The 25789-nt window shown below is 45.5% G+C and overlaps 1 protein-coding gene across 4 annotated transcripts in view; it reads right to left on the bottom strand.

The window, feature by feature from the left end:
- The window catches only part of LOC125284028 (pleckstrin homology domain-containing family G member 3), a 51937-nt gene extending 28293 nt beyond the window's left edge, over positions 1-23644 (bottom strand). For 3 of the 4 annotated variants that reach the window (XM_048227715.1, XM_048227717.1, XM_048227718.1), the window contains exons 1-2: positions 23485-23644; positions 12228-12298 (exon numbers count right to left, since the gene is read on the bottom strand). In XM_048227715.1, the coding sequence (XP_048083672.1) occupies positions 12228-12276 (49 nt within the window). In that variant the 5' untranslated portion in view covers positions 12277-12298; positions 23485-23644. The remainder of the gene's footprint in view (positions 1-12227; positions 12299-23484) is intronic. The other variant, XM_048227716.1, reaches the window with a different exon arrangement.
- Positions 23645-25789: the final 2145 nt, after the last annotated feature.

Genomic DNA, 25789 nt, shown 5'->3' with positions numbered 1-25789 from the left:
CATATGGGTGAAGAGATAACGGGAGGTATGTGTGTGTCAGTGTGTGTGTGTGTGTGTGTGTGTGTGTGTGTGTGTGTGTGTGTGTGTATGTGTGAGAGAAAAAAAGTGAGTGAGCTAACAAGCGGACAGGAGTGTGTGTGTGTGTGTGTGTGTGTGTGAGATATTGAGAGAGAGACTTTTCAACTCAAGCAGGAACAGTGATCCTCACAGGATCACAGACAGCAGCCAACAACAACTCCACTCTGTGTCAGCCAGAGTCAAAGGCCACGGAAACAATGAGCAAAGCCAGCGCCGCCATGACACCCTGCCTATGCGCCTCTTGCCTGAAGAAGCCATTACTGAACAATTCACGTTTACACATGACTGAGCCCAATGACATCAGTGTGCTCCCGTGGACCAAAACAAAGCAGCAGCATGCCACACTTCAGAACATCAAGAGCATCAGTGTCAAGAGGTCACTGCTTGCTTTGTTGGGAAACATGAGAAGAATTGACAGGTTTACACACACACACACACACAAAACACCATTCAGCAGCTGGGGCAACCTTGTGGTTTTGGTGTAAACCAAACATTAGCAGAGCTATTTTAACCATGACGTTGCTCGACAGGTGGCTACATTCTTGTCAGCGGAAACTCGGTGAAACGAACGCACAGCAAAACAAAAGAGTCCCGACACCTGAGGAGAGACGGCTCTCGAAGTTCTCTCAATCTCAAGGAACGGTTTCCGAAGATGAAGGGATGACAACTGGACAGATGTAGATGCCGTTTCAAAGCCAAGAACAGCTGCTGCTGCCACTGGGGTGATGGGAGAGTCATCACTGTCTAGACTGCTGACTGACAAGCTGCCCACGTGCAGGACAGGTAATGACAGGGAGAGAGAGGGAGGGAGACAGGGGAGTGGGTAGATGAGAGAGAGAGAGAGAGAGAAAGAGAGAGAGGGAGAGATAGAGGGAGAGAGAGAGAGAGAGAGAGAGAGAGAGAGAGAGAGAGAGAGAGAGAGAGAGAGAGAGAGAGAGAGAGGGAGGGAGACAGGGGAGTGGGAAGATGAGAGAGAGAGACAAAGAGAGAGAGACGGAGAGATAGAGGGGAGAGAGAGAGAGAGAGAGAGAGAGAGAGAGAGAGAGAGAGAGAGAGAGAGAGAGAGAGAGACAGGGGAGTGGGAAGATGAGAGAGAGAAGAGGGAGAGGACTCATCTAACAGGAGGGATGTGACAGAGAAACAAGTAAAAGCAGACTATACACTAGGATGACTGTTACTGGATTCAACCATAAACACATAGAGACACGCAAGTACAGCTACTCATTCTGCGGTCATTCAGTATGAATAATACACAAATAGCAAATGTTACATGATTTACAGCGTGTGTGTGAACGCAAACACACATACACACACACACAAACACATCTACAACAACATGTATAATATATTACACAATTTAGGACACACACACACACACACACACACAGTAACATTTATAATACTTTTTTTGATGTTTTTGTTGCCATGGCCTTGGCCCACAGTAGAAGTGAGACATGCACAGACACAGTTAGAGCATATTAGTCTTCAGAAAAGGGCCCATTCATGAGAGCAGGCCCAGTGCATGCCACACTGCTAGTGCCAACACTCTGGAAATCCATCTCTGTCCCTCCTCCTCCTGTATTCCCTGTCTGGGTGGGGGGGCTTCGCTTTCATGCCTAACTCAGTGCCTGCTCAGAACAAACTCTGTATTTTTCCACGCTGCTATACTGTGGGCAGGAAGGAACTCAAGACAGAGTTAGTGTAGTTTTTGAATTCCTTTGTGACAAATCTACATGTTTACGTACAAACACAGCCTTACACAGCAGAAATCTGCACAAGCAGCTCAAACCATGGTGCAACAACCAAGACAAAGCCATAGCAATCTGTTAAACATACACTAAAAGGACTTTAGAGGGTCTAGGTCACTTCTGGGTGGATTAACAAATAATTCACCATGTCACCATCACTCTGGTGTGTGTGTGTGTATGTGTGTGTATGTGTGTGTGTTGGGGAGTAGATTGGGAAAATTCCAGACATAGCGATTTGCCTAAACGTTTCAACCAGCCATTCCTGCCATTCCTACCCGGTGGGTTAAACTTTACGGGAATGGCCAATGGGGTGGTTTGTCTGCAGCACGGGACATTTCCATCTCATGTCATTCACACACGCCCCCCACTCACCTCTCACCTTGCACCTGGCCATGCTGTGCTCAAGCCCTGAGGGTGGTGCTGGGGTACACTGGGGTGGAGGAGGGAGGTGGAGGTCTACCTTTAGGTCTGACGAGAATGAATGAGACTTGTGTGCTACCTGCCAGAACCGACGGCAGAGGTGATGAACTTGACGATAGAGTTGATGTGGAAGAGAGATAGGTATTCTAGTTTTTCTTAGGGGGAAAGGGGATTCGGAAGATTTATTGCCTGTAAAAGGAAGTCAATATAATGAGGAATTCCGTAAATAACGTGCACACTTCAAGTGCAATGGCCATAAATCATAACAAAAGGTATTAGCTAGTGGTTCAAAAATCCAAGAGCTTCCATCAATCGACACATCTTTCCCGGTTCTCTCTCATTCTCGCTCTGCATTCCCCCCATAACCTGTTGCCTGTGGCTGCAAGCACAGGCTGTGCCATGGAGAGTAAAATGTCACCGACGCTGTTAGTTCATGTTTTTCCTCCTGCCGAGACTGCAAAAACATATTCCATCCGTCCTCCAGGAGAGGCAAACAAAGGCCTCCATACAAAGCCTAGCCGTGCTGCTTCCGCAAAGGGAATCTATGCAAAGGCATCCGATCCCAATCTGCACTGTGTGTGTGTGTGTGTGTGTGTGTGTGTGTGTGTGTGTGTGTGTGTGTGTGTGTGTGTGTGTGTGTGTGTGTGTTGTGGCACTCAGACATAGGTGGCTTGGGCAGAGCTAGACATTTAGTCAGCAGCTCAGCCATGGCACTGGCATTTAGCATTTGCCTAAAAGCAGTTTGATTGACATGGCATATCTTATTTTGAAGGCACTAACCAGCATGGTAGGTATTCCAGTCCCACCCTTGAGTAGAACTGATTCTACTCAATGTACAGTGGCCGATTCAATCCCTGACTGGCAGGAAAAATGTGGGTGGGGGGAGTGATCGAACAGCGCTCTCCTATATTCACATCCACGGATGAAGTGCCCTTGAGCAAGGCACCTACTCCACAACTGCTCCCCGGCTGCCCACTGCTCTGGGTGTGTACTGTACTGTATGTGTGCTCTGAGCTCACTGCTCCACTGCAGCGCAAGGTGTGTGTATGTATATGTGCGCACTACCCCCAGAAGGGCAAAATGCAGAGAACAAAGTTACAACTTAACATAACTTAACTCTTTGACCAGAGTGGTCATTTTGTGGGTGATAATACAAGTTACACCAATTAGTAGTACAAAAGACTGCATAATTAACTACGGTTTAAACCCAAACACATTACAGGAAGCCTGTGTTAATGCAACAACAGTTTCATTTTAAAACAGCCTCTATATGGTTTCACTGTCCTGAGCTGGGACTTCTCCATAACTGGTTACTATGTCTAAAGGTTTATCTTGGATTACTAGTGCTGATCATTGCCCATCCTTACGTAGACACTTGGGTGGGGTGTGTGTGCACCTAATGCAAATTTAGGGCCTGGGCAACACAGACCTGTTTCTTTCCAGCATTGAAATTTCCCTGCCAGTCAAATCAGCCATGATGGAGCCCTCTGTACCAGGGGACATGCAGCCATATTACACACATGGCCAACGCTGTGTTCGACAGAACTTATCACCTCAGCTAGACAGTGTTAAGTATATTCAAAACTTCAGAACATCCTTTGTTATTTCAACATGAGTGCATAATGTAATGCATCATGCATATCATTTTAGGTAAATAAGTATTATGCTCATGTTTGCACTTCAGCTAAATAAGTACTAAGCCCATGGTTACATTTGCATTATTTTACAGCAATATTCAAAATATTACTTTTAAATAGTTCAAATTTTAAATTAGAATATGTTCTACATAGATAACTCCAGAGTACACTAATGGTCACACAAATTATCAACACAGCAAAACACAACATACAGTATCATATCAGACATCATGACATGACAGCTATAAACCAGGAAACAAAATCAGTCTTGAAACATGTCAGAGAGAAAAACAATATGCCCATGAAAGCTGAAAGCAACAGAAAGGCATCATTTGAAACGTCTTCACATACCTTCCTCTTGACATGGTAACGAAAGCCTTGATCAGTGCCACAGGTGTGTGCTACAGCTACAGCGCAAGGTGAGACATTCCTGTCAGTCGGAGCGCAAGAGTGAGATATAGCAGGTCCTGACCGTCAGCAGACTACTTATTCACATCCCCATCAAGAATAGTCTCTCCTCCTCTCCCTCTCTCGCTCTCTCTCTCACACACACACTTCTGTCTCTCAAAGTCAAAGTCAAAAAGTCAAAGTCAGCTTTATTGTCGATTTCTTCACATGTTCCAGACATACAAAGAGATCGAAATTACGTTTCTCACTATCCCACGGTGAAGACAAGACATATTTGACCAATTTTAAGTCCACAGACAAACATAACATTCAAGTAAACAAAAAAGTAAGTAAATAAGTAAATAAGAGGGCACATATAATAATAATGAAAAAATAAGAGCAGCAAAATTTTGTTGAAATTGTGCATAGACAGTCAATAAAATACTAGTGCAAATACTGTAAAATACTATAAAATACTGTTTGACCTAAGTAATAAAGAAAGTGGCATAGTGGTGCAAGTTATGTAAGAGCAGCAGAAGTGTTGTGTTTTCAGGACAACAACACCAAGTTGTAAAGTGTACAAGTGTGCAAGTGTTCAAGTGTGCAGGTGGAGTAGTGCAGGCGGCCATTGTGGGTCCAATGTCCAGGATGTTATGTAGCTGAGGGTGGAGGGGGGAGAGGAGGGAGAGAGTTCAGCATCCTTACAGCTTGGTGTATGAAGCTGTTAGTGAGTCTGGTAGTGCGGGAGCGCAGGCTTCTGTACCTCTTCTCTCTCGCTCTCTCTCTCACACACACACACACACTTTCTCTTTCTCTCTATCTCACTCTCTCTTCACGTTTGGAGATGTTTGGATCTTCCTTGCTCATTCAGACAGAGCTGGGATGAATCATATGCCACTCCCACATATAACGAAACATCCTTCTAAGGCTTCACTCTCCCCCTTCTAGGATGCACACACACACACACACACACACACACACACACACACCTTTTTTACGACTCAATAACAAAGGCAGTGGGAGATCACATGACACTAATAAGATTAAAAGGCACCTCAAAGATGGAGTTCACTTTGGCGTGGTCTTTTATATTTTAAACAAAAGAGTGCTCTGTTGTATTTTTTCGACAACCATTGCGAGCTGACTCCGATTAGCACAGAGGTATGGGTTGCGTAACAATTCCCATCTCCATGCCTTGGGCTGTGATGTAACCGTGGGCCCGATGAGTCCCCAAACATGAGCAGTCTTATCACCAGTGCTTTGGCAGCAGGTTCAGAGCAGCTATTTGACTGGTAGTTCATAACCAAATCTAGGGCCTGGCTGAAGGAACAGCTGACTGAGCTCATGCAAATGCTCCCCCACTCTCACTGCTCCATTATGACACCAGTGAAGGTGAAGCTGAGAGAAAGAAAACACACAGGGCTTACTGCATCTGGCCCGTGGAGTGTTCACCCTGGTTTACCATGACATCACCCGATCTGGGCCCGTGCTGAAAGATGTCTTGCATCATGGGCTTCCTTCCTGTCCAAACTCTCTTTCTTTCCCCTCTTTCAAAATGAAGAAAACAGAAGAACTATGGAGGAGGGGCTACAGTCGCAAGCCTCTGTGAGCAACACCAGACACAGCAGGATGTAAACGATACAAATTGCCAATCCATGTAAATGTATGCTTTTTGGACGCTTTCTAAGGAACTCATCTAGTGGATGGGAATGTTGCATTCTAGAGGACAAATGTCTTGACAAATGCTTTTGTCACACTGTTCCACTCAGAAGCAACACATCTGAAGCTTCATTTATCATACCCTCATAATTATGTGTCTGTCCCGAATGTCCCCTCCTCCTGTCAGAGAGAGGAATTGCACTTGACTTTGCTCAAAACCTTAATGATAGCAGCCATTCCCCCTTTAGCCAACTTATACTTGCTGCAAAAGAAAGGACAAAAACAGAAAGATTGAGTCTTTGTGAAACACTTCTTTTCCTTTTCCCTTCTCTTGCCTTCTCTCCCTCTCTCATTCACTCTTCCTCTTTCTGTCTTTCTTTCTTTTTCTCTCTCGTGCTGAAAGACAAGCCCAGTGCTCTGAGTGGGATGGCCCTCTCTTCCCACACAAAGACGGAGAGCACGTCCGAGAGAATCCATCCCTCTAATTTGTTGATTAGGGCTTTTTGTGGGTCGTCATTCAGCTGCGGCCAGAATCTCCCGATGGTGCCTCCAGCTTTCATTAATCAGTTAAATTTAACCATTGAGAGTCAATCAGCCCCACACCGCCAAGTCCTTAACATTCACGAGTCACCCCTCTCACCGCACCACAAAGACCACAATGGGTCCTCCGCTTTACATCCAAACAAGGCCTTCAGTGGCCCTACATGCATCCCACATGCACCACAAAAACCACACCAGGGGTTCCCAAGAGGCCAATGCAGGGGTAATGGAAGACACAAGGGGGCATGCGGTTTTGCCTTTATCCCCCTTGGGAAAGTCTCCTCCCTCTCCACAGCAGCAGTGGCAAAAGACAGCCCCACTGGGCATGCAGTGTGGAGTGGAGGTAGAAAGAGGAGAAGGAAAAGGAGGAGGAGGAGGAGGTGGAGGAGGAGGAGGTAGCTTTTAAGACGTGACTGTGGCTATGAAGGGCTTAGCCACTGAGCTCTATGGGTAACATGGAGTCAGAAGAGGCCACCAGCGGCAAATTCCATTACGAGCCACAGAGCTAAAGTCACCAGAGCGCTGCCCTCTTATTAGCACTGCAGCTTTGCTGTCGCAGCTTGAGTCGATTTGATGTCTGACAAACGCTGGCAAAAGGAAAAGCTTGTTAGGGGCCTTTCTCAAACTCTGACTGGCTTAGGAATCCCTGCTGTGTCCCCCTTCACACACCACCAGGGTATCAGCAGCCACCTCCTATCAAAGTGGACCGGGGAAATTGTTAATAATTAGCTCGACGGCTGGTAAACAGGTTAAGAGTGGCAGCACTGACCAGCGGGGGGAAATTCTAGTCCAGCATTCCATCGCGGCTGTCAAGGTCGGGACGTTGTTGGTTTAAGTTCAGGTCAGTTCCAACGCATTCATCACAGAGATGCAGAAAAAGAAGGGAAAATAACCCCCCAAAAGGAGAAAAAAACAGGTGCTCAAGACCCCAAACAGCCACTCGTGTGTTGATACTTTTAACAGGCACTTCTGAAGACTCCCCATTTGGTTGCCATATGCTCCACGGAGCTGCAGGCAATGACAGCTTAATTACACCATTCAGACGCTCAAATACTGACTGGCGGTGCTCAGTCTATCCCCCAGTTGCTCTTACAAATGATCCAAATTATGCCTTCAGTTATTTTTAGAGTAAGGTATCTCGTAACGCATGTGTAAGAGCTACCTGTGTCACCTTCTTCTTTATAATCGTCCAGAACCCCCTTCAATTTCCAGCAGCGTTTTAAAGACGCTGGTGGATTCTTACAGGTCTACCCAGTAATTTGAGGCAATCAAGAGGCTTCTGAGAACAGGATTTTCCAGGATTACGAAATATGGCAGCCACTCAGGAGCCAGAGTGTTTTCTCTCATTTGTGACACCCAAAGAAAGGTCATGAAAATACAGCGGTCAGTGCTAATGTCCTCTCGTACAGTGGACAGTTCCTGTGTGAAAATACCTCAAGAGCTCAGCAAGCTCAGAAAGAGAATCTCGGTGTGTATGATCAAAGAGGACCACGAGGAAGTGTTCACTCCATGGGCATGTGGACTGACTGCAAGAGAAGTCTTTATTTAACCACGGAGAGAGGGCTGGGAGATGGAGGAAAAAGAGTGAGAGATCAAATCAGACCCCAAGCTAAACTCGATTTTGATGATGATGAATGATTTTCCGCGGGGGTCACCATTGATGTTAGCAAAGCCATGCTGGAGAATAAAGGCAAAAGCACCAGATCCAATTAGCCTGAGCGCTATTACGGAGTCCCTGACCCTCAAGAGCCCCCCTTCTGTTCTCTGGAGCCTGGGCCGCACAAATCCCCACTTCCTGTGGTCGCCGACACAAGCCATCTGTGCAGCTGGATGTCAAAGGTGTGAGTCCATTGTAAACTTTACCACTGGCCTGAAAATCCACAGAAAAAAACAGTGACCCTGTTAGCACTTCCTTGTGGAATCAAGCCATGGCTGCATTGGAAGTTGGACGAAAGGAAGAGTGTGTGTGTGTGTATGTGTGTGTGTGTGTTCAGGAGTGGATCTGGGAAGAAAGGAGGGTAAGAGGTTTGTTCAGTAGGCGAGATTTTGGGGGTGCATGGGAGAAAGAGGACTGTATTTTTTCAGGGTGTGTGAGGGGGGTGGCGGGGGGCTTTGCCACAACTCTTTCTTCAGAATGAGGCAATGCATTCCCGCATGACGAGGTCAGTGCATAGCACCAAGGGGGCCACGAGACATCTCTATGGCAACCTGCAGGACCTCATTAAATGGATGTTAACAATGTGCAGTATGGCATCTGTTTTTAGCAGAGGGTGGTTGGTTATCAATAGCATTTTGGCAGTGCCACAAGCGAAAAGGGCTCCTTCGCAGCTGAAGGACTGTGGAGAATCGGTCTAATTCACTGGAAGAGAAAGTCATTGTTGGACGCACTAAAATCATCCCCAGTGGGAGTAATGAGAGAAAGACCATGGTATAGGGGACAATGCGGTAAAAGGACAGTAAATCTTGGGCTGTTGAAATTCCACAGGGGGCAAGAACGGCCCACTCACCACCCCCACTGTCTCCGGGTACAAAACTCTACCCCAAGATAGAAACGTGGGGTGGGGATGGGGGCAGAAATGCTCCCATGTGTTGCACCCAAATAATTTAAATATTTACTAAGCAGATGCTCTGGTGTGGGGCCTGCCATAATTACAGCAGCAAACGTCAAGTGGTGTGTGCAAGTATGTGTGAGTGTGTGTGTGTGTGTTTACTGTCTGGTCATTCGCTGACCTAGGGAGCTGGACACTCCCGGAGCCAAGGTCAGTGATCCAGTGGCCTGGAAAATCTCCTGGGATCAGTCTGTGGATCTCCTCCACTTCCAAGCCACTGGGTTGTACAGGCCCAGCTGAATTCCACCGGGGTCAGGGGGAATGTTTTCTTTAGGGTCCGCCTCAGTCTGGGACATTGATCATAAGCAGGAGACAAGAGGGACTGCAGGGTGTGTGAAAACAGAGTGGCGTCTTTGTTGTAATCACCACACACACACACACACACACGCACAGAGACAGAGAGACAGAGAGAGGGAGAGAGGGTCGGAGCACGTTTCTGACTAATGTCATACTGACCGACATCCAAGGGCCTGACCACATCACATGCTCCAAGTGGTGAATTAAGAAGAAGCTCCTAAGAGGATTGCTGTTGAAAACTTATTAACTTTGTACTTAAATCCCAGTGGCAAAATCATGTTTTCCAATGCAGTGCCTATGTGGAAACAACCTCACAACACCCACCCTCCTCTGACGTTCAACATAAAGTCAATTGTTAGATGACCTTTAATATTAAAAACAGCCAAACCACACAAAGTAATGAGCAGCAGACAGCATCAGAGTCAGGGAGACATCTTTGCCAGATGTAGATCTGGGCCCAATCTGAGACAGACCAGAGCCAAATGTGGACTGAAACTAATGTGGACTCAGCTGTTGGCTTTGTTGCAACCAAAACACTCAAACTCTCCAGTCCAACTGTACAAATCTTTACACACCTGTGGGTCACCCCAGCAGTGAACTCAAGTGCGGGTGCACTTTAACACTGGCCTTCTTTTACACACCGCTGGTGTTGTTCTCAGTGTGTCTCTTTGTTTGTTTGTTTACCTTGACGCGGAGCAGAGAGCCCTTCGCCCCTCCTTTCAGCACTCGCATTCTTTCCCTCCCTCCAGCGCCTGCTCTGCCTCTCTCACTTCACTCCGACAGACTGGCCATGCAGATGACCAGGACGCCTTCACAGCTGTGCCGTCCTCGCCAGGACCGTCCCCCACGCAGATCACAAGCAGGGCTTGTCCAGCAGTCTCTCCCCAAGAACGAGGCTTTCAGCAGACGTCTGGCCCCATGCATACCAGGTTACAAACATCCACCCACGCAAAAAAAAAACGTGAAGGGGGGAAAAGACCCACAAACGCAGATACACTGGTGCTATAAATAGGAAGAGGTTCGCGAGCGGCAGACTGATACAAATCCCAGATCTGGGGCCTGTGCCCAGACACGGAACAGAGATTAGGAGCAGCGCAGAGTCCCCCGGAGTGGAGCGCAGCGGAGTGGACGCTGGAGCCTCTCAGAACAGAGGAACAGAAAGAGAGAGAGACAGAGAGAGAGGGTGGTGCATGCACACACACACACACACACACACACACACACACACACACCGGCCAAGCCCTAGTCCCGGGCCCCTTTTTTGGCGTTGGGGAGGCACAGCCTGGGAAAGGGAAGGGACGGGAGAGAAGGAAGCCTTTGACACGAAGGGCATTTTTCAGCCAGGGTGGCAGCTCCACGCCAACTGCCCTCGCCAGCTGGAGAGGAGGGGCAGAGGGACGGCACAGGGGCAACAACGACGCCTCTGGCACTGGAGGATGCCCCCCAACCCCCTCCACACTGCCCTGGTGCATAACGTCCTATAAATCCTGAGCTCCCGAGTCCAAACACAACAGTCCAGCACATACATAACCCACAGCCCTGACTTTGGCCCTGCTCCTGGAATTGTTGCCATGGAAACACTGAATGGTGCTATTGGGGTCCGAGTGCCAGGGTTTTGGCCATACCTCCCAGAGCCTAATCATATTAATTGGGCATGATTCACAGACATTCCTGCACTTGTTTGGTCCTCGCAAAGAGCAGGGGTCCAGCCAATGTGAGCTCGAGCACCGACACACAAGGCTATTCTTGGCACTGGGTCAATAGCTACAACTTTACATGAGTGTTAGTCTAGAGATATTAACTGCATGATGGCTTTAGACAATCACATCCTGTGTTTAGAGGTGATGGGCCATTAGTCTATTTGAGAGTGGGAAAAAACTCAAACCTCGATAAAAATCAGGTTTAGACCAGATCGAACTGGTCACGGTTGCTGTGGCAACATAACATTCAAGTGAAGCTTGTGATTGTTATCACCTCCGCCTCTCGTCCACTCAGAAACATTTTGAGGATATACAGTATTATATGAATGTCCACTGCCAGGCCAAAATAAAGGTCACCACCTGGATTTAACTAAGCAAATAGGTTAGAGCCTCCCTGTGGGGGCAGTGCTATGGTCTGGGGTTGCTGCAGTTGGTCAGGTCTAGGATCAGCAACGCTATGTGCCCAAAGAATGAGGTCAGCTGACTATCTGAATATACTGAATGACCAGGTTATTCCTTCAATGGATTTTCTCTTTCCCAATGGCACGGGCATATTCCAAGATGACAATGTGGTTCAGTTAGCGTGAGACATTATTAACACACATATATTGGCCACCAAAGAGTCCAGACCTTAACCCCATTGAGAATCTTTGGAATGAGCTGGAGAAGACTGTGGTTCGAATCTCCCGTCATCAATACAAGATCTTGGCGAAAAATTAATGCAATGCTGGATGGAAATAAATGTTGTGATATTGCAGAGGCTTGTGGAAACGATGCCACAGGCGAATGCGAGCCGTAATCAAAGCTAAAGGCGATCCAAGAAAATATTAGAGTGTGTGACCTGCACTGAAAATGAATGAATGAGGATGTAAGAAAAAAGAAGATTAAGATGAAAAAGAAAAAAAATAATACACATTGTGTATTTTAACCTGGTAGTGGTACATATTAAATTCATATCAGTTTCGTTATCCAGCTGCATCTCAGAAAGGAGGAATATGAATAACATCTCCAGATAGAGAGAGAAAGAAAGAAAGAAAGAAAGAAAGAAAGAGAGAAAGAGAGATGAACACATCCATTATTCATGGAGTGAGAGCAGCCATGAGCTCTGCTGTGGAGTAAAAGCAGGAGTGCAGTGTCTGGGGTGGGCCTTACCTTCTCCCATTGGGCTGCTGTGGAGAGTCCAGTGGGACCCCTCGGGCATGTCACTCCCTTCACAGAGCCTGCTGGGGAAGAAAGGGAGTGGGGAGTATGGAGGGAGAGGGAGAGGGTGGGGGAGAGAAAGAGAAAGAGAGAGAGATTTACATCAAAGGGAATACACAACCATGGAGAATTCACAAGCAGGTAGAATACACACAGCACAACAAGATAAGGTACAAGATACAGTATGGTACGGCTTTTATCCGACATCAATGGAGTGCACAATAATCATTTCATTAATTCAGTTATGAAATATTAGCCAGAGCAGTAAAGACAATGTTTGCTTACGAAAACAAGTGTGCAAAGACAACAAACTACAAGGAAATAAAATGTAATATTTATTTCTAATAATTCCTTCCAGTAGTGAATAACTCCTCTATCACCAAAGGCCATGTCAAGGTCTCACACCGGGAAAAAAATACCTGCCCTCCAAACACACCAACAAAAACTATCCACCTGCGTGTCTCAAAACTGCTGACAAAAAAGGGCCTTTCCAGCCATTACGTCTGTAAAAAAACAAGGGGGGCTTCCAGCCGTCATTCAGCACTCTCTTATTTATGGAACCCTGTCAGTCTAAGCACTGTGCTAATGATATACACGCTATACTGTCATGTTTTTATAGGGCTTGCGTGATCGTGGATCACAGACGCAGACATGCGTGTGTGTGTGAACTACTTGTGGTCTCTGTGTGTATGGTCTGTGTGTATATGATATGTGTGTGTGTGTCTGTGTTCTGTGTGGACACACAGTGGTGTTTCCATGGGTCTTATCTCTCCGTTCAGAGGGGGGAGAATTCCGGTCATTCCAGCAGACAGAGTCATTCAGTGTTCTGTGCTCCTCTGTGCCAGATGCTCGCCAACGTCAAGCTCATTCTGCCAGCTCTGGGACACACTACAGGACTCATGACCACCATGGACACACTACAGGACTCATGGCATGACCGGCATGGACACACTACAGGACTCATGACCGGCTCTGGAACACACTACAGGACTCATGACCAGCATGGACACACTACAGGACTCATGACAAGACCGGCATGGACACACTACAGGACTCATGACCGGCTCTGGGACACACTACAGGACTCATGACCAGCATGGACACACTACAGGACTCATGGCATGACCGGCATGGACACACTACAGGACTCATGACCGGCTCTGGAACACACTACAGGACTCATGACCAGCATGGACACACTACAGGACTCATGACAAGACCGGCATGGACACACTACAGGACTCATGACCGGCTCTGGGACACACTACAGGACTCATTACCAGCATGGACACACTACAGGACTCATTACCAGCATGGACACACTACAGGACTCATGACCAGCATGGACACACTACAGGACTCATGACCAGCATGGACACACTACAGGACTCATGACCGGCTCTGGGACACACTACAGGACTCATGACATGACCAGCATGGACACACTACAGGACTCATGACCGGCATGGACACACTACAGGACTCATGACCAGCATGGACACACTACAGGACTCATGACCGGCATGGACACACTACAGGACTCATGACATGAGCGGCATATGGGTCGTGTTCCCACTGACATCCTCACTCCCTTTTCTGTTCCTTCTTAAGGTTTTTTCAAGTCTTTATATTCCATTTTTATTTTAATTCAGCTGTTGGTGTATGTTCACTGTTGTTTTGTTTTTTTGTTTTTTACTAAATCTCACTTTTCTTTCACCTGTGGGACTGAGATTTCTTTTTAATTAGCATTTTATTCTTTTGCGCAGCGTGTTTAAGTACTAAGTACTTTTTCCCAGTTAAACTACTAAGTACTTTTTCCCATGTCCAATTCAAAGCTCAATTAAATTTTTACAGCATCTAATAAAAGGTATGCTTTGCAGGCGCCCTGACACCTCTGTTTAAATGATAGCGGTGTTCTACCCCGGGGTTCACCCTGAGAAGCCCTTTAGGGTTTTCCCTTTTTCTTCTCCTCTTCATGCACGTCTGCAGATAATACCTGTACAGTGTATGTCCATTAAGTGGACCAAGAGACCAACTAAATCACGGCCACTATGGACTGAAGAAGTCCAGATGGCCACCTAAAGAATGTTAAGCTTTTCAGGACCTCTGTCAAAATGAAAAATCCTTATGACGCACAGTTTCTGTGGGCTACAGTAAACTTGAACTTTTCAGCAGGTTCTGGTCTGTGTGGCAAGATTTGGACAGAGGCCAAGTTGAAAGGGCCAGGAGGTCGAGGTGCTTTGGCCAACACTCCAGGCAGAAGCATCACCTCTCATTACATCAGCCCAAAAGGGGAAGAAGTTACAGCTGCAGCAGAAGTTCAAAAAAGTCTTCCTCTGTTAATCCCCCGCTAGTTTCTCATGTGGATGAGTATGTCAAAGCCAAATGACTCTGTTTCCCACATCATCAGCCCAAAAGGGGAAGAAGTTCAAGTTGTTTCCCACATACACACTGGATGAGGCGGTCAAAGCCAATGACTTGACCGCTCTGGGACACACTACAGGACTCATGACAATGGACCGGCATGGACACACTACAGGACTCATGACCGGCTCTGGGACACACTACAGGACTCATGACCAGCATGGACACACTACAGGACTCATGGCATGACCGGCATGGACACACTACAGGACTCATGACCGCTCTGGAACACACTACAGGACTCATGACCAGCATGGACACACTACAGGACTCATGACAAGACCGGCATGACACACACTCATGACACTACAGGACTCATGACCGGCTCTGGGACACACTACAGGACTCATTACCAGCATGGACACACTACAGGACTCATTACCAGCATGGACACACTACAGGACTCATGACCAGCATGGACACACTACAGGACTCATGACCAGCATGGACACACTACAGGACTCATGACCCGGCTCTGGGACACACTACAGGACTCATGACATGACCAGCATGGACACACTACAGGACTCATGACCGGCATGGACACACTACAGGACTCATGACCAGCATGGACACACTACAGGACTCATGACCGGCATGGACACACTACAGGACTCATGACATGAGCGGCATATGGGTCGTGTTCCCACTGACATCCTCACTCCCTTTTCTGTTCCTTCTTAAGGTTTTTTCAAGTCTTTATATTCCATTTTTATTTTAATTCAGCTGTTGGTGTATGTTCACTGTTGTTTTGTTTTTTTGTGTTTTACTAAATCTCACTTTTCTTTCACCTGTGGGACTGAGATTTCTTTTTAATTAGCATTTTATTCTTTTGCGCAGCGTGTTTAAGTACTAAGTACTTTTTCCCATGTCCAATTCAAAGCTCAATTAAATTTTTACAGCATCTAATAAAAGGTATGCTTTGCAGGCGCCCTGACACCTCTGTTTAAATGATAGCGGTGTTCTACCCCGGGGTTCACCCTGAGAAGCCCTTTAGGGTTTTCCCTTTTTCTTCTCCTCTTCATGCACGTCTGCAGATAATACCTGTACAGTGTATGTCCATTAAGTGGACCAAGAGACCAACTAAATCACGGCCACTATGGACTGAAGAAGTCCAGATGGCCACCTAAAGAATGTTAAGCTTTTCAGGACCTCTGTCAAAATGAAAAATCCTTATGACGCACAGTTTCTGTGGGCTACAGTAAACTTGAACTTTTCAGCAGGTTCTGGTCTGTGTGGCAAGATTTGGACAGAGGCCAAGTTGAAAGGGCCAGGAGGTCGAGGTGCTTTGGCCAACACTCCAGGCAGAAGCATCACCTCTCATTACATCAGCCCAAAAGGGGAAGAAGTTACAGCTGCAGCAGAAGTTCAAAAAAGTCTTCCTCTGTTAATCCCCCGGCTAGTTCTCTCATGTGGATGAGGCGTGTCAAAGCGCCAAATGACTCTGTTTCCCACATCACTGAAGCCATCGCACAGGCCTGCAGAGGAGATGGTGTGTGTGTGTGTGTGTGTGTGTGTGTGTGTGTGTGTATTTGGGGAGCTGGGGGAGGCTGGGTTAAATCTCCATTCCCAAATGAAATCGAATTAAATTAATCCACAAGACTTCACCTCTGAGGGCCCAGACTGTGATTCCTGGTGAGCTATCATCACAGCCGTCGGGGCCTTTGAAAGGGCCGCATACTTTGGCGCAAGCTAGATCAGAGCCGGGCTAAAATTCTTCAGGGATTAGGATGGACGGACATTGTTCCGGAGAGTGGGCTCGTCATTGGTCCGAAACGACGGCCGGCTACTGCTGAAGGGAGACCAAAGCTTTCATGTCACGGGAGGGTCAGCATGAGTGAGTAAGCAGAGGAAGGCTCCCTCACTGACAGGGCACGGCATTAGCGCTGTGGAGAGCCACATCCACATCCACATCATTATCTAGCCAATGCTCTATTGTACACACAGTAAAGAGGATGAAGTGAATTACAACAGTGTAGATAGACGTTCAAAACTCAAATTCTTCCCTCAACATCTTAGCTCAATATCCACTGCATAAACTCAGTTTAGTGAGGTGACCGTCAAAGAGTGAGTGAGTGAGTGAGTGAGTGTTTGTGAGGGAGCAAGAAAGAGCTCGACAGTGAATGGGAGAAAAAAAAAAGCTTGTAAGAAGTTTGGAAAAAGGGGGATGTTCATTGATTTTAAGTTCTGTTGGCTTACAAGCCCCATTCATTCATCTCAGCCCTTATTGCTAATAAAAGGGCGATTAAGGATTACTTTGCTTTGCCAGAACACAAAAGCACACATATCAGTCTTTGAGGTCCTTCTATACTCAGGAATGTTTGCTAAGTTTACACAGCCAACAATGCCCACTTCAAAAAGCCTGAGTAGAATTCCCCTCGAAAATAGGAGACCCAATTGGTCATCTGGCCGGACATGGATAAGGCCAATAACCCAGTTCATGGAAAATGACTGAAATTCAACACAAGCCCTTCCTAAAAGAGCCTGAAAAGTCATGCATGGTGGTTTAAAAACATGAAGTTAATTAGGGAGCAGTATCTAGTGTGCAGACTATACTTTTTCATTTGTAGCACCAATGGATAAAGGTTTGCCTGGATGTGCGTGGCTTTTTTGACATTTAAAAATTCAACACAGCCATGGAACATGGAAAACCATGCCAAAGACAAAACAGAGAACGCAAGCTTGACAACAGAACTCAGGCTTACTGGGGCTCTCGTTTTATTCAATGACCAACGTGAACCCTAAACAAAAAGGAAGCTTTTAAAAGGGAAGGGAAGAAAAAAACACACAACAAAGACACAAAAACATTGTGGTTGAAACAAGTGTTACAAATCAATTACAAAACTTCCAAAAACTTTAGCTCTGTACGACAGCTGTTATTGTTTTCATAATCTCCACTGGATAAACCCCTCGCAGGCCGATGCGGCGTTGTAATTGCTCACCTGGGTCGAGGCCAGACACCCGAATGGCACACACACACACACACACAAATGGAGAGCATTTGTTCCCACAGCTGATAAGTGTGTTAACCGAGGGGCGAACCACCCAAACGGAGGCCTGGAGCTTGTTTCCTAATTGGACACAGATGTGAAGGGAGGGAGGTGGAGAGGAGGTGGGGGTTGAGGGGGATCATATGAACATGGGCTTAAGGAGTGGAAATGGAGGGCCTCCTCCCCACACTCCCATATCTCTTTCACTCCCTCTCTTTTTTCTCTCACTTGTTCACTCTCCCTCATGCCCTGTTCTCTCACACACTTCATCAAGCCCTCCCTCTCTCTCTCTCTCTCTCTCTGTCCCACTCATACCCCTTCCATCCACCTTCCCTCTCACCCTCCAGCCCCGCCCCCTCTCTCGTGTGCTACCCCATCCTCCTTGCTTCTCTTTTTCTCTACCTCTGTCCATCTTTCTTTCTCTCTGACTCACAATCTCTCCCCCTGCACCCACCATGTTCTCCCACTCAAGTGTCCCTGTCTCTCTCTCAGTCTCTCTCTCTCTCTCTCTCTCAGTCTCACTCTCTCTCTCTCATGACATCACTCTCCTGAAAATCGACCCCTCTCCCTCTCTAAATCCTTTCTATCTACCTCTCTTTCTCTCTCTCCTGGTAACTGATAACATGTCTGACAGAAGATGATTCTAGAATCTTCCTGGCCCTGATCAGGCGCTGTTCCAGCCGCTATCTAGGGGCCCTCTAATCTCCACATGTTCCTCCCCCTCAGCACAGAGCCTGAGCCCGAGCTCAAACAGCAGCTTATGTCAAGCCCTTGAGGAGAGCGAAGAATGGACCAGACGCACACTTATAGATATAATGCAAACAATGCTATCAGAGTAGTCTTCCCAATAGCACAAGTCCTGGTTGTGTGTGTGTGTGTGTGTGTTTAATGTGTAGCAATAATGGCAATGTGCTACATAAATTTGTCCATTGGGCATGTGAGGAGGGATGTGTGTGTGTGTGAGTGTGTGTCTGTGTATAAATATGTGTGTGCGATATAAAAAGTCATTACAAAACTCACACACAGCCTCCCATACTGTTAAAAACGTGCAACGTGCATCTCATAAATAATCTCTTGAACACAGGAACTGTAAACAATCTTTTACGATTTCTCCTGCTCCTCATTGAGAAACTTCCAAGAAGCCCTTCCTGTGAGTATAGGCCTGGGATACTGGGATATTGGGATACCTATGGTTAACCTGCCCAAAGGGACCAATAAACTGCAAGCTGAGCCAAAGTTAGCCCTTAAGGTGAGTACGCCCTTCTCACATTCTCTGTATGGGGTCAGAGAGGTATCATATGACATGCTGCTGAATATGATTTAATTTCACAACAAAGTGTTACCAGAGATAAAAAGAGGTGGCTATGTGTCTATGTTAAGCCAAATTCAAGGTCAGCTCAACTAATATGCAAGTGAGTGATCATGCACTCACACAAGTGAGGTTCATTAGGGCATAGAGGACAAACACTCACTCTGGGCAACTTTAATGGCACACTGTAAGTGATGTGAGCATTTCTTACTAACGTCCACCTGATTTGCCGTGCATAGGAGTACATATATACCCCCAATGTGCACTGTGCACACAGGCAAAGATGGCCCTCTCCTTAAAGTTTCCTGAGCCAGAGTGAAGCCATTTTAGTCGCTCATAGCAGAGCCCAAGACAGTCCCACAGCATTTTTTCCCAGAACATTAATTTTCATGATGATATCAGAATGTCAAACAACAAAACTGACATATTCCAGAAAAGTATCACTTTGGACACTTTTTTAGTGTGTGCTTCCCGGACGCAGTTCATCACAATACTTAAAATACAAACTTCCACACAAAGACATTACTTGGGGAATTGACTCCACCCTGTCAGAAAGCCTCATCTGAAAGACCACAAATAGCCTCTGCTCTTAACATCAGCCATCCTAGCCGGCTCCAGGGTCTGTGAGGGCATCACTGGGGCCCCTTGAAACTTGCTTGCAAGGCAATGAGAAAGCTTCCCGAAAAATGCCGTCATAACGTTTACATGACGAGGAGAGAGAGGAACGGGGTGGGAGAAGAGGGTTTAATGCCCTTCCCCCACCTCCCAAAGAACAAAATCCCAACTGACAAACTAACTGTGGCTGCGGAGACTTCTGGACCAAAACAGTCTTTATTATTTCAGTGGTATGGTTTTGTTTATGCAGCCTGACCCCATTCTTACCCTTTCCCAACCACCCTGCCCCCCACTCAAGGAAATCTCTCACGGCTCACACAATGCTGGGGGAGCAATGCCTCTCCCACACCACACCACCACTCTGCGTTTATGGCACAGGTCAACAGCTTGCCGTTTGGCCAACCACAGGAGGATAATGATAAACCACAGTCTCTCCCTCTCTCTCTCAGGATATGTAGTGTGTACATACAGCACACATATTATTTCATTATTATCACACACACACACACACACGCACACACTCTTCCTCTACCACTACTCAGTAATAATACTTGCAGACTTTTGAGCACAACTTACCATTTCAATAATACGACACTTTAGCCACTATAAAGCACTAGATATTGGGCAGCCAGGACCATTAACTGACCCTTCAGCTTCAAGTGCTAATAATTAACAGAACCTCTTCACCTTCAATGAGAAGCTCTTTCTGAGGAATAAAGTCTTGAGTTGACATCCATCTGTTACCGAAGCACAGTGTGCACACTGTGTCACTCTAAGATCTCAAAAGACCCAATTCCCACAATGGGGTGACATGAGGAAACCTAATATTCAAGTGAATTGGACTTCTAAAAAAGGAAATGTCGTAGAGCACAAATCAGGTCATGGAAAAGACTTGACCGTGAACACAACCTTTTTAGAAAGTGGTCATTAAGTCACCTTGTTTATCTTGCCTTGAGTGGTTAGTCCTTGAGGGCGGCCTGGGAAATGGGGCTTGTACACGACAGCAGCGAATGTATGTTTTAAGACTAATCCTCGTTCAGCCTCAATCAGACCTTCCCAGGGTTTCTTATCTTGTCCATGTAATCCACCACTAAGTCCTTATAAAATAGTCAAAACCTGAAACGTCCAGACTCAATTCTGGCAACTCAGTCCTCTTTGTTTGGATAAATGCCAGAGGGGTTGCTACCCAATTTCCAGCTGCCTGGATTTAAATGGCTCCATTTGGCATCTTTTAGAAAGGCTCTACAGTCGAAACACTAGAAACCTATTTGATGATCTCACTTTGCTCCACACAGATGTAAGTCATTCTGTATCTTTTCCAAAGCAAAGTGACAGTTACCGAGTCTGTTTCAACTTCTGTTATAATTTGGGGCTCTGGTGGTACAGACCCAGTATCAATTTCACTGGACCTTACCGAATGAGGGGCAGGAAACAACTTATTTTAATACAAAAAGGACTTTTCCAAACTATACTTCTACAAAGGATTCTTTCAGGAAAATATTCCGTTTCTTTTCATCAGTTACTGGACTCTCTTGGTAGAGTGGTTCCTCATAGGTTATTTTATTTTTATAAGGATGTCAGCCCAAGAGTGCCAGCCATGTTCTATAAATAACCATTCCACACCAGATTATGAGTAAAACATCTAAATTTACCTCTGTGGGAAGAAGCAATTAAGTGTGTACACCTATTTTTAAAGGAACCATATGTAAGAAATGTATTTCAATTAATCATAAAATGGCCCTGATATGTCACTAGACATTAATAAATCATGTTCATTTCAAATACTTATATCACTGACAACAGTAGTCCGGACAGGATATTGTTGTCATTTAAAAAGTGAAATTGCAGCCCTCAACTGATGTTGATGTTGTCATGTTGTGTTTTGGCCTGATGCGCCACCCTCCACCTATCAGCTAATCACAAAGTCAGTGTTTCGGCATCCGGGTTGCCAGCTCTGCCAGTCAGGGGGGAGGGGGAGGGGATACATCGCTCTACAGTATTTTGAAAGTGATTGCAGTACCAGTTTTTAACACAATCTTACATACAGTTCCTTTAAATTCCACAAATGGTATCAAATTTGGTCCTAAAAGAGAATCCTCGGCATAGACATCGACTGTATGAAATAGAACCAGACACATGACAAGACTCTAATTTCCATAGAGATACTAAAAACCATCCAGCATTAACATACAAACATACTCCACACCCTACACAGCATTTTTGAGCATCACCATTTATCACATGGGCCTTTGTCAGCATTATGGCAGCCAGCAGTCGGTTTTCACCATCAGATGGGGTGATGACTGTGTGAGGCGCTTGGCTTTGTGCTCAGCGATAAGGGGAAGTGAGCGCAGTGTGAGGCGGAAGAGCTCCACTCCCTTGGCAGCACCTATCTGTGCCGAGATCAGGAAGCAGACGACGCTTCAACACCCTGGGGTGAGGCACGCCACAGGCCCTTGCTGAGCTCTGCAGCCTGCTCCACACACAATGGGACACACTAGAGCACACTGCTCCACAACCCCACCTCCCATATGAGAACTGCACTAGACTTAACTATGGCTCTTTAGTTTTTAAAACATATCCTCTCATTAACAATGCTATATGTGCTGGAGCAGGCTGGCTGCAAGTGTGTGTGTGTGTGTGTGTGTGTGTCCTCTGGGACACAGAGTCATGTAGTTATGTCTGGGGTATGAGGTGGAGTTCCTTTATGGTTAGTTTTCTGAAATGCAAAAACATTTATTTTTTTCCCCTTCTCCAAAATGTCTGGGTCATAGATAACAATCTTCCCCTTCTTCTGACAGCACAGCAGAAGCCACAAACTCTCCCCATCTGTGTTCCTCCCCTTCCAGCTGCAGTGAATGTGTCCCCCCAGACACAACAAGATGCACGATCAGATAGCGAGGAACCACTCTGCAGTCCTTCCTCACTGAAACAGAGTAGAGGGTGTAGATATTTTCTGGGGATGGGTGGAGGAGGTGGAGGTAGCAGAGGGGGAGGAGGTGGATAAAAATCTTTCCAAGGTCAACCCTCACTTTCAGAGCACACTGTGCTGATGGGCTGAGCAAAGTTCAGCTCAGCTGCTAATGGTAATGTTTTCTTTTATAAAACAAACAGCCCTTATCTGCCCAGAAACTTTTACCCTTGCCAGGGCTCTGGGTCGTCGTTGTGGCGTGTGTGTGTGTGAGTGTGAGTGTGAGAGAGTGTGTGTGAGAGAGAGTGTGTGTGAGTGTGAGTGAGTGAGAGCAGTATAGATGTAGGTCACCATATCGTCAGAGTATTTGGCTAAGGTAAAAATGCATTTTATCCTTCAGGGTATCAGTAAAGGTATTTAACAATAAACAGATCTGAAAAGGGACAAGTATGGCAGCCTGACCCTCAAAAGGCATGACAACATAAATGCACCGACAAAACATATGTAAATGTCTATAATGAAAGGAAACACAAAAAAAACATTTGATAGGCTACAAGAACAGTAACGAAACACAAAGTGGCAGACTAATAGCCATCTAGATGTTAGTCTGAAAGACTTCCAAAACGTCCTTTCAAAGAATTTCATTAAAAAAAATACGTCTTTTTCATGATTCACGGGCACAAAACTTCCAGTTAAACGCAAATAAAGTCCGGTTGAGGAATTCAGTGAGCAAGACAGTCTTGTCTTCACCACCACCACTACAGCAACATTACGGTGAAGTTTGACAGTCTCACACCACACCTAACTCAAAAACTGAAAAATGTTTAAGATAAATGCAACTGTCAGATACCCTAACATCTGCCGTTGGCGTATATTCCCAAACTAAGCTATATTGTGCAAGCTACTAATGAGGAGGGCGCTTCTATTTCGCCTGGTCAACAGTTGCCAAATTGCACTTACCAGTTTACTTTAGATCTGGCTCTTGCGCGTTAGGTCCCCAAACAAAAAAATGAGCGATACGATTATGTATTCACATTCGCAAAGACTTGGTCATCACACCGTTCCATTGAAATCATTGCACCATCCTATTCAAGTTATGTCCCGCTCTCATCCTGCTCAAAACGCGACTTGACTCCACTTTGCTGTAATTACAGCGCGAGAACCACCCCGCCCACATCCATTACGTCACTGGCATAACAACAGAGTTGCTTGCTTCACCTTGAGCGCACCTTCTCATAATGTTTCTGCTTATGCCATTCATTTGAAAGTTGTCGAAACTTGAAGTGTCACCTACATGGATTGAAGTCAACAATTTCTCTCCATCTCAACCCACTTCAATATTACTATATTTGTAGAAGCTTCTCTCCACAATGTGAAAGGGTTGATGGAAAGCAAAGGAGCAACAATATTTGATCTAATCTGGTTTCCTCTTTCATTTGTTTTGGTATATGAACATATTTGCATGGTATGTCCATAATTCCATTGAAGCAGAATTTTAAATTTGGTCTGTGATCAGACTACACAAAGACAACACATCTTGAAAGAATGCATAATGATATCAACCCTGCAAGTGATGACATTTTCCATCCATCATTTGATCAACCAGGTATATGCTTAGTTAAAAGGCTCATGTTAAAAGACAACATGCAAACCTATACCGCTGGGCCGGCTCTCTTGCTATGCCATTTTGTACCACATCTGGCCGCTGTAATAAATATAACGTAAATAACTCCTAAATACATTTAGAAGTGGAAAGCTACACATTAATCATGGATTGATCATTAGGCTACAGACTTGGTGAAGGCATAGTGACACATGCTGTTCAGAAGCACTACTTTACCTCCAGCCAGTTAGCTGAAAATTCTGACTCAGTTCTTACCATTTAATAATGCCCATAAGCCTACTGAAAATGATTCATGTGAAAATGAAATTACATGGACCCACATTACCTTTGCTAACTTCTGATACATGTGAACATGCCTTTCAAATATCAACTAATTATGTCCCTGAACGCCACTACAAAAAGTGTGTTTAATTATTCAAGTATGGGTTTGTAAACAGGCAACATTCTGACCATGGTTTGTGAACTAGACTACAACCATAGACAGTGAAACTACAACGGCTTGGACAGAAACTTGTGCTGTAAAACTTGAAATAAGGCTGCCCTCTGCTGGTGAATTCTGGGCATAATTTACCTCACAGGAAAACCAGAAGGCCATTGAAAATTCTTCAAACAAAACAGGTTTAAATCCAATGTCAGTCTTATTAAAAAACATAATTATGATGCACTCTGCAAATTATGAAATGTAGTCTTACATTAAACGGTCCCTGTAGTGTACAGTATTACAAAGAATTTCAGCCTTAGGCTACCCTTTTAGTCTATGAGACAGGAGAAATTGGTGCCACGAGAGGGCACTAAACCTGTTTTAATTTGTTTATCTATGGCCCCCACATGACAAAAATGTGTGATGGCCTTTCTAAACTCACAGCGGAAGATTTCTACACCCTCTTAAGTAAATTTCCCATTGACATGAATGGGATTTTATGGATTTAGGTGAAAAAAAGTGTACACCTAATATATTTTGGTCTGTTTCATGAAGGGAAAACCAATTTAAACATATAAACCCTACTTTTTTCTGAAAGCTTATACCCTCAGGATGTAATCTCACATGACATGAGACATGTCCCACTCTCCTCATTAGTATGCTGCCCATGCATTACACATTGGGTATTAGTAAATCAAGTGTATGGCTGACAGATTTTGGACTGTACCATGAAGGGAAAACTAATTAAACCACCTAAACCATATATAGTCTATGCATATACCCCCAGCCCCAGGATTTGAACTAAGATGCGTTTTGACATTTCCCACCCTCCTCATGCCTTTGCTGCCCATGCATAACACATTGGGTATAGGGAAATCGGGTGTATGGCTAATATCCTTTCATTTAGCTAAAGCTGATTTAACCACCTAAACGTTATTTCTGAAAGCATATTCCCTTAAGATGTTATTTAACATGTCTTGAGATAAGTTTCATCCTCCTATTTACCTTGTTGCAAATGCATAAGATGGTGTAGGTAAAATCGAGTGTATGACTTATCTTTTGGCATCTCATGGAGGGAAAATTGATTTAACCAATTGCACAATATATTTTCTGAAAGCATTGACCCTGAAGATGTGATGAAAGATGAGTTGAGACATCTCCCATCTTTCTCTATGTCCAACAAACCTCAACTAGATCAAAATAATTCCAGGTACGCATAA

Source organism: Alosa alosa, chromosome 19 (assembly GCF_017589495.1).
Source record: "Alosa alosa isolate M-15738 ecotype Scorff River chromosome 19, AALO_Geno_1.1, whole genome shotgun sequence".
Lineage (NCBI taxonomy): Eukaryota > Metazoa > Chordata > Actinopteri > Clupeiformes > Clupeidae > Alosa > Alosa alosa.
This window is presented reverse-complemented; position numbering and strand designations above follow the sequence as displayed.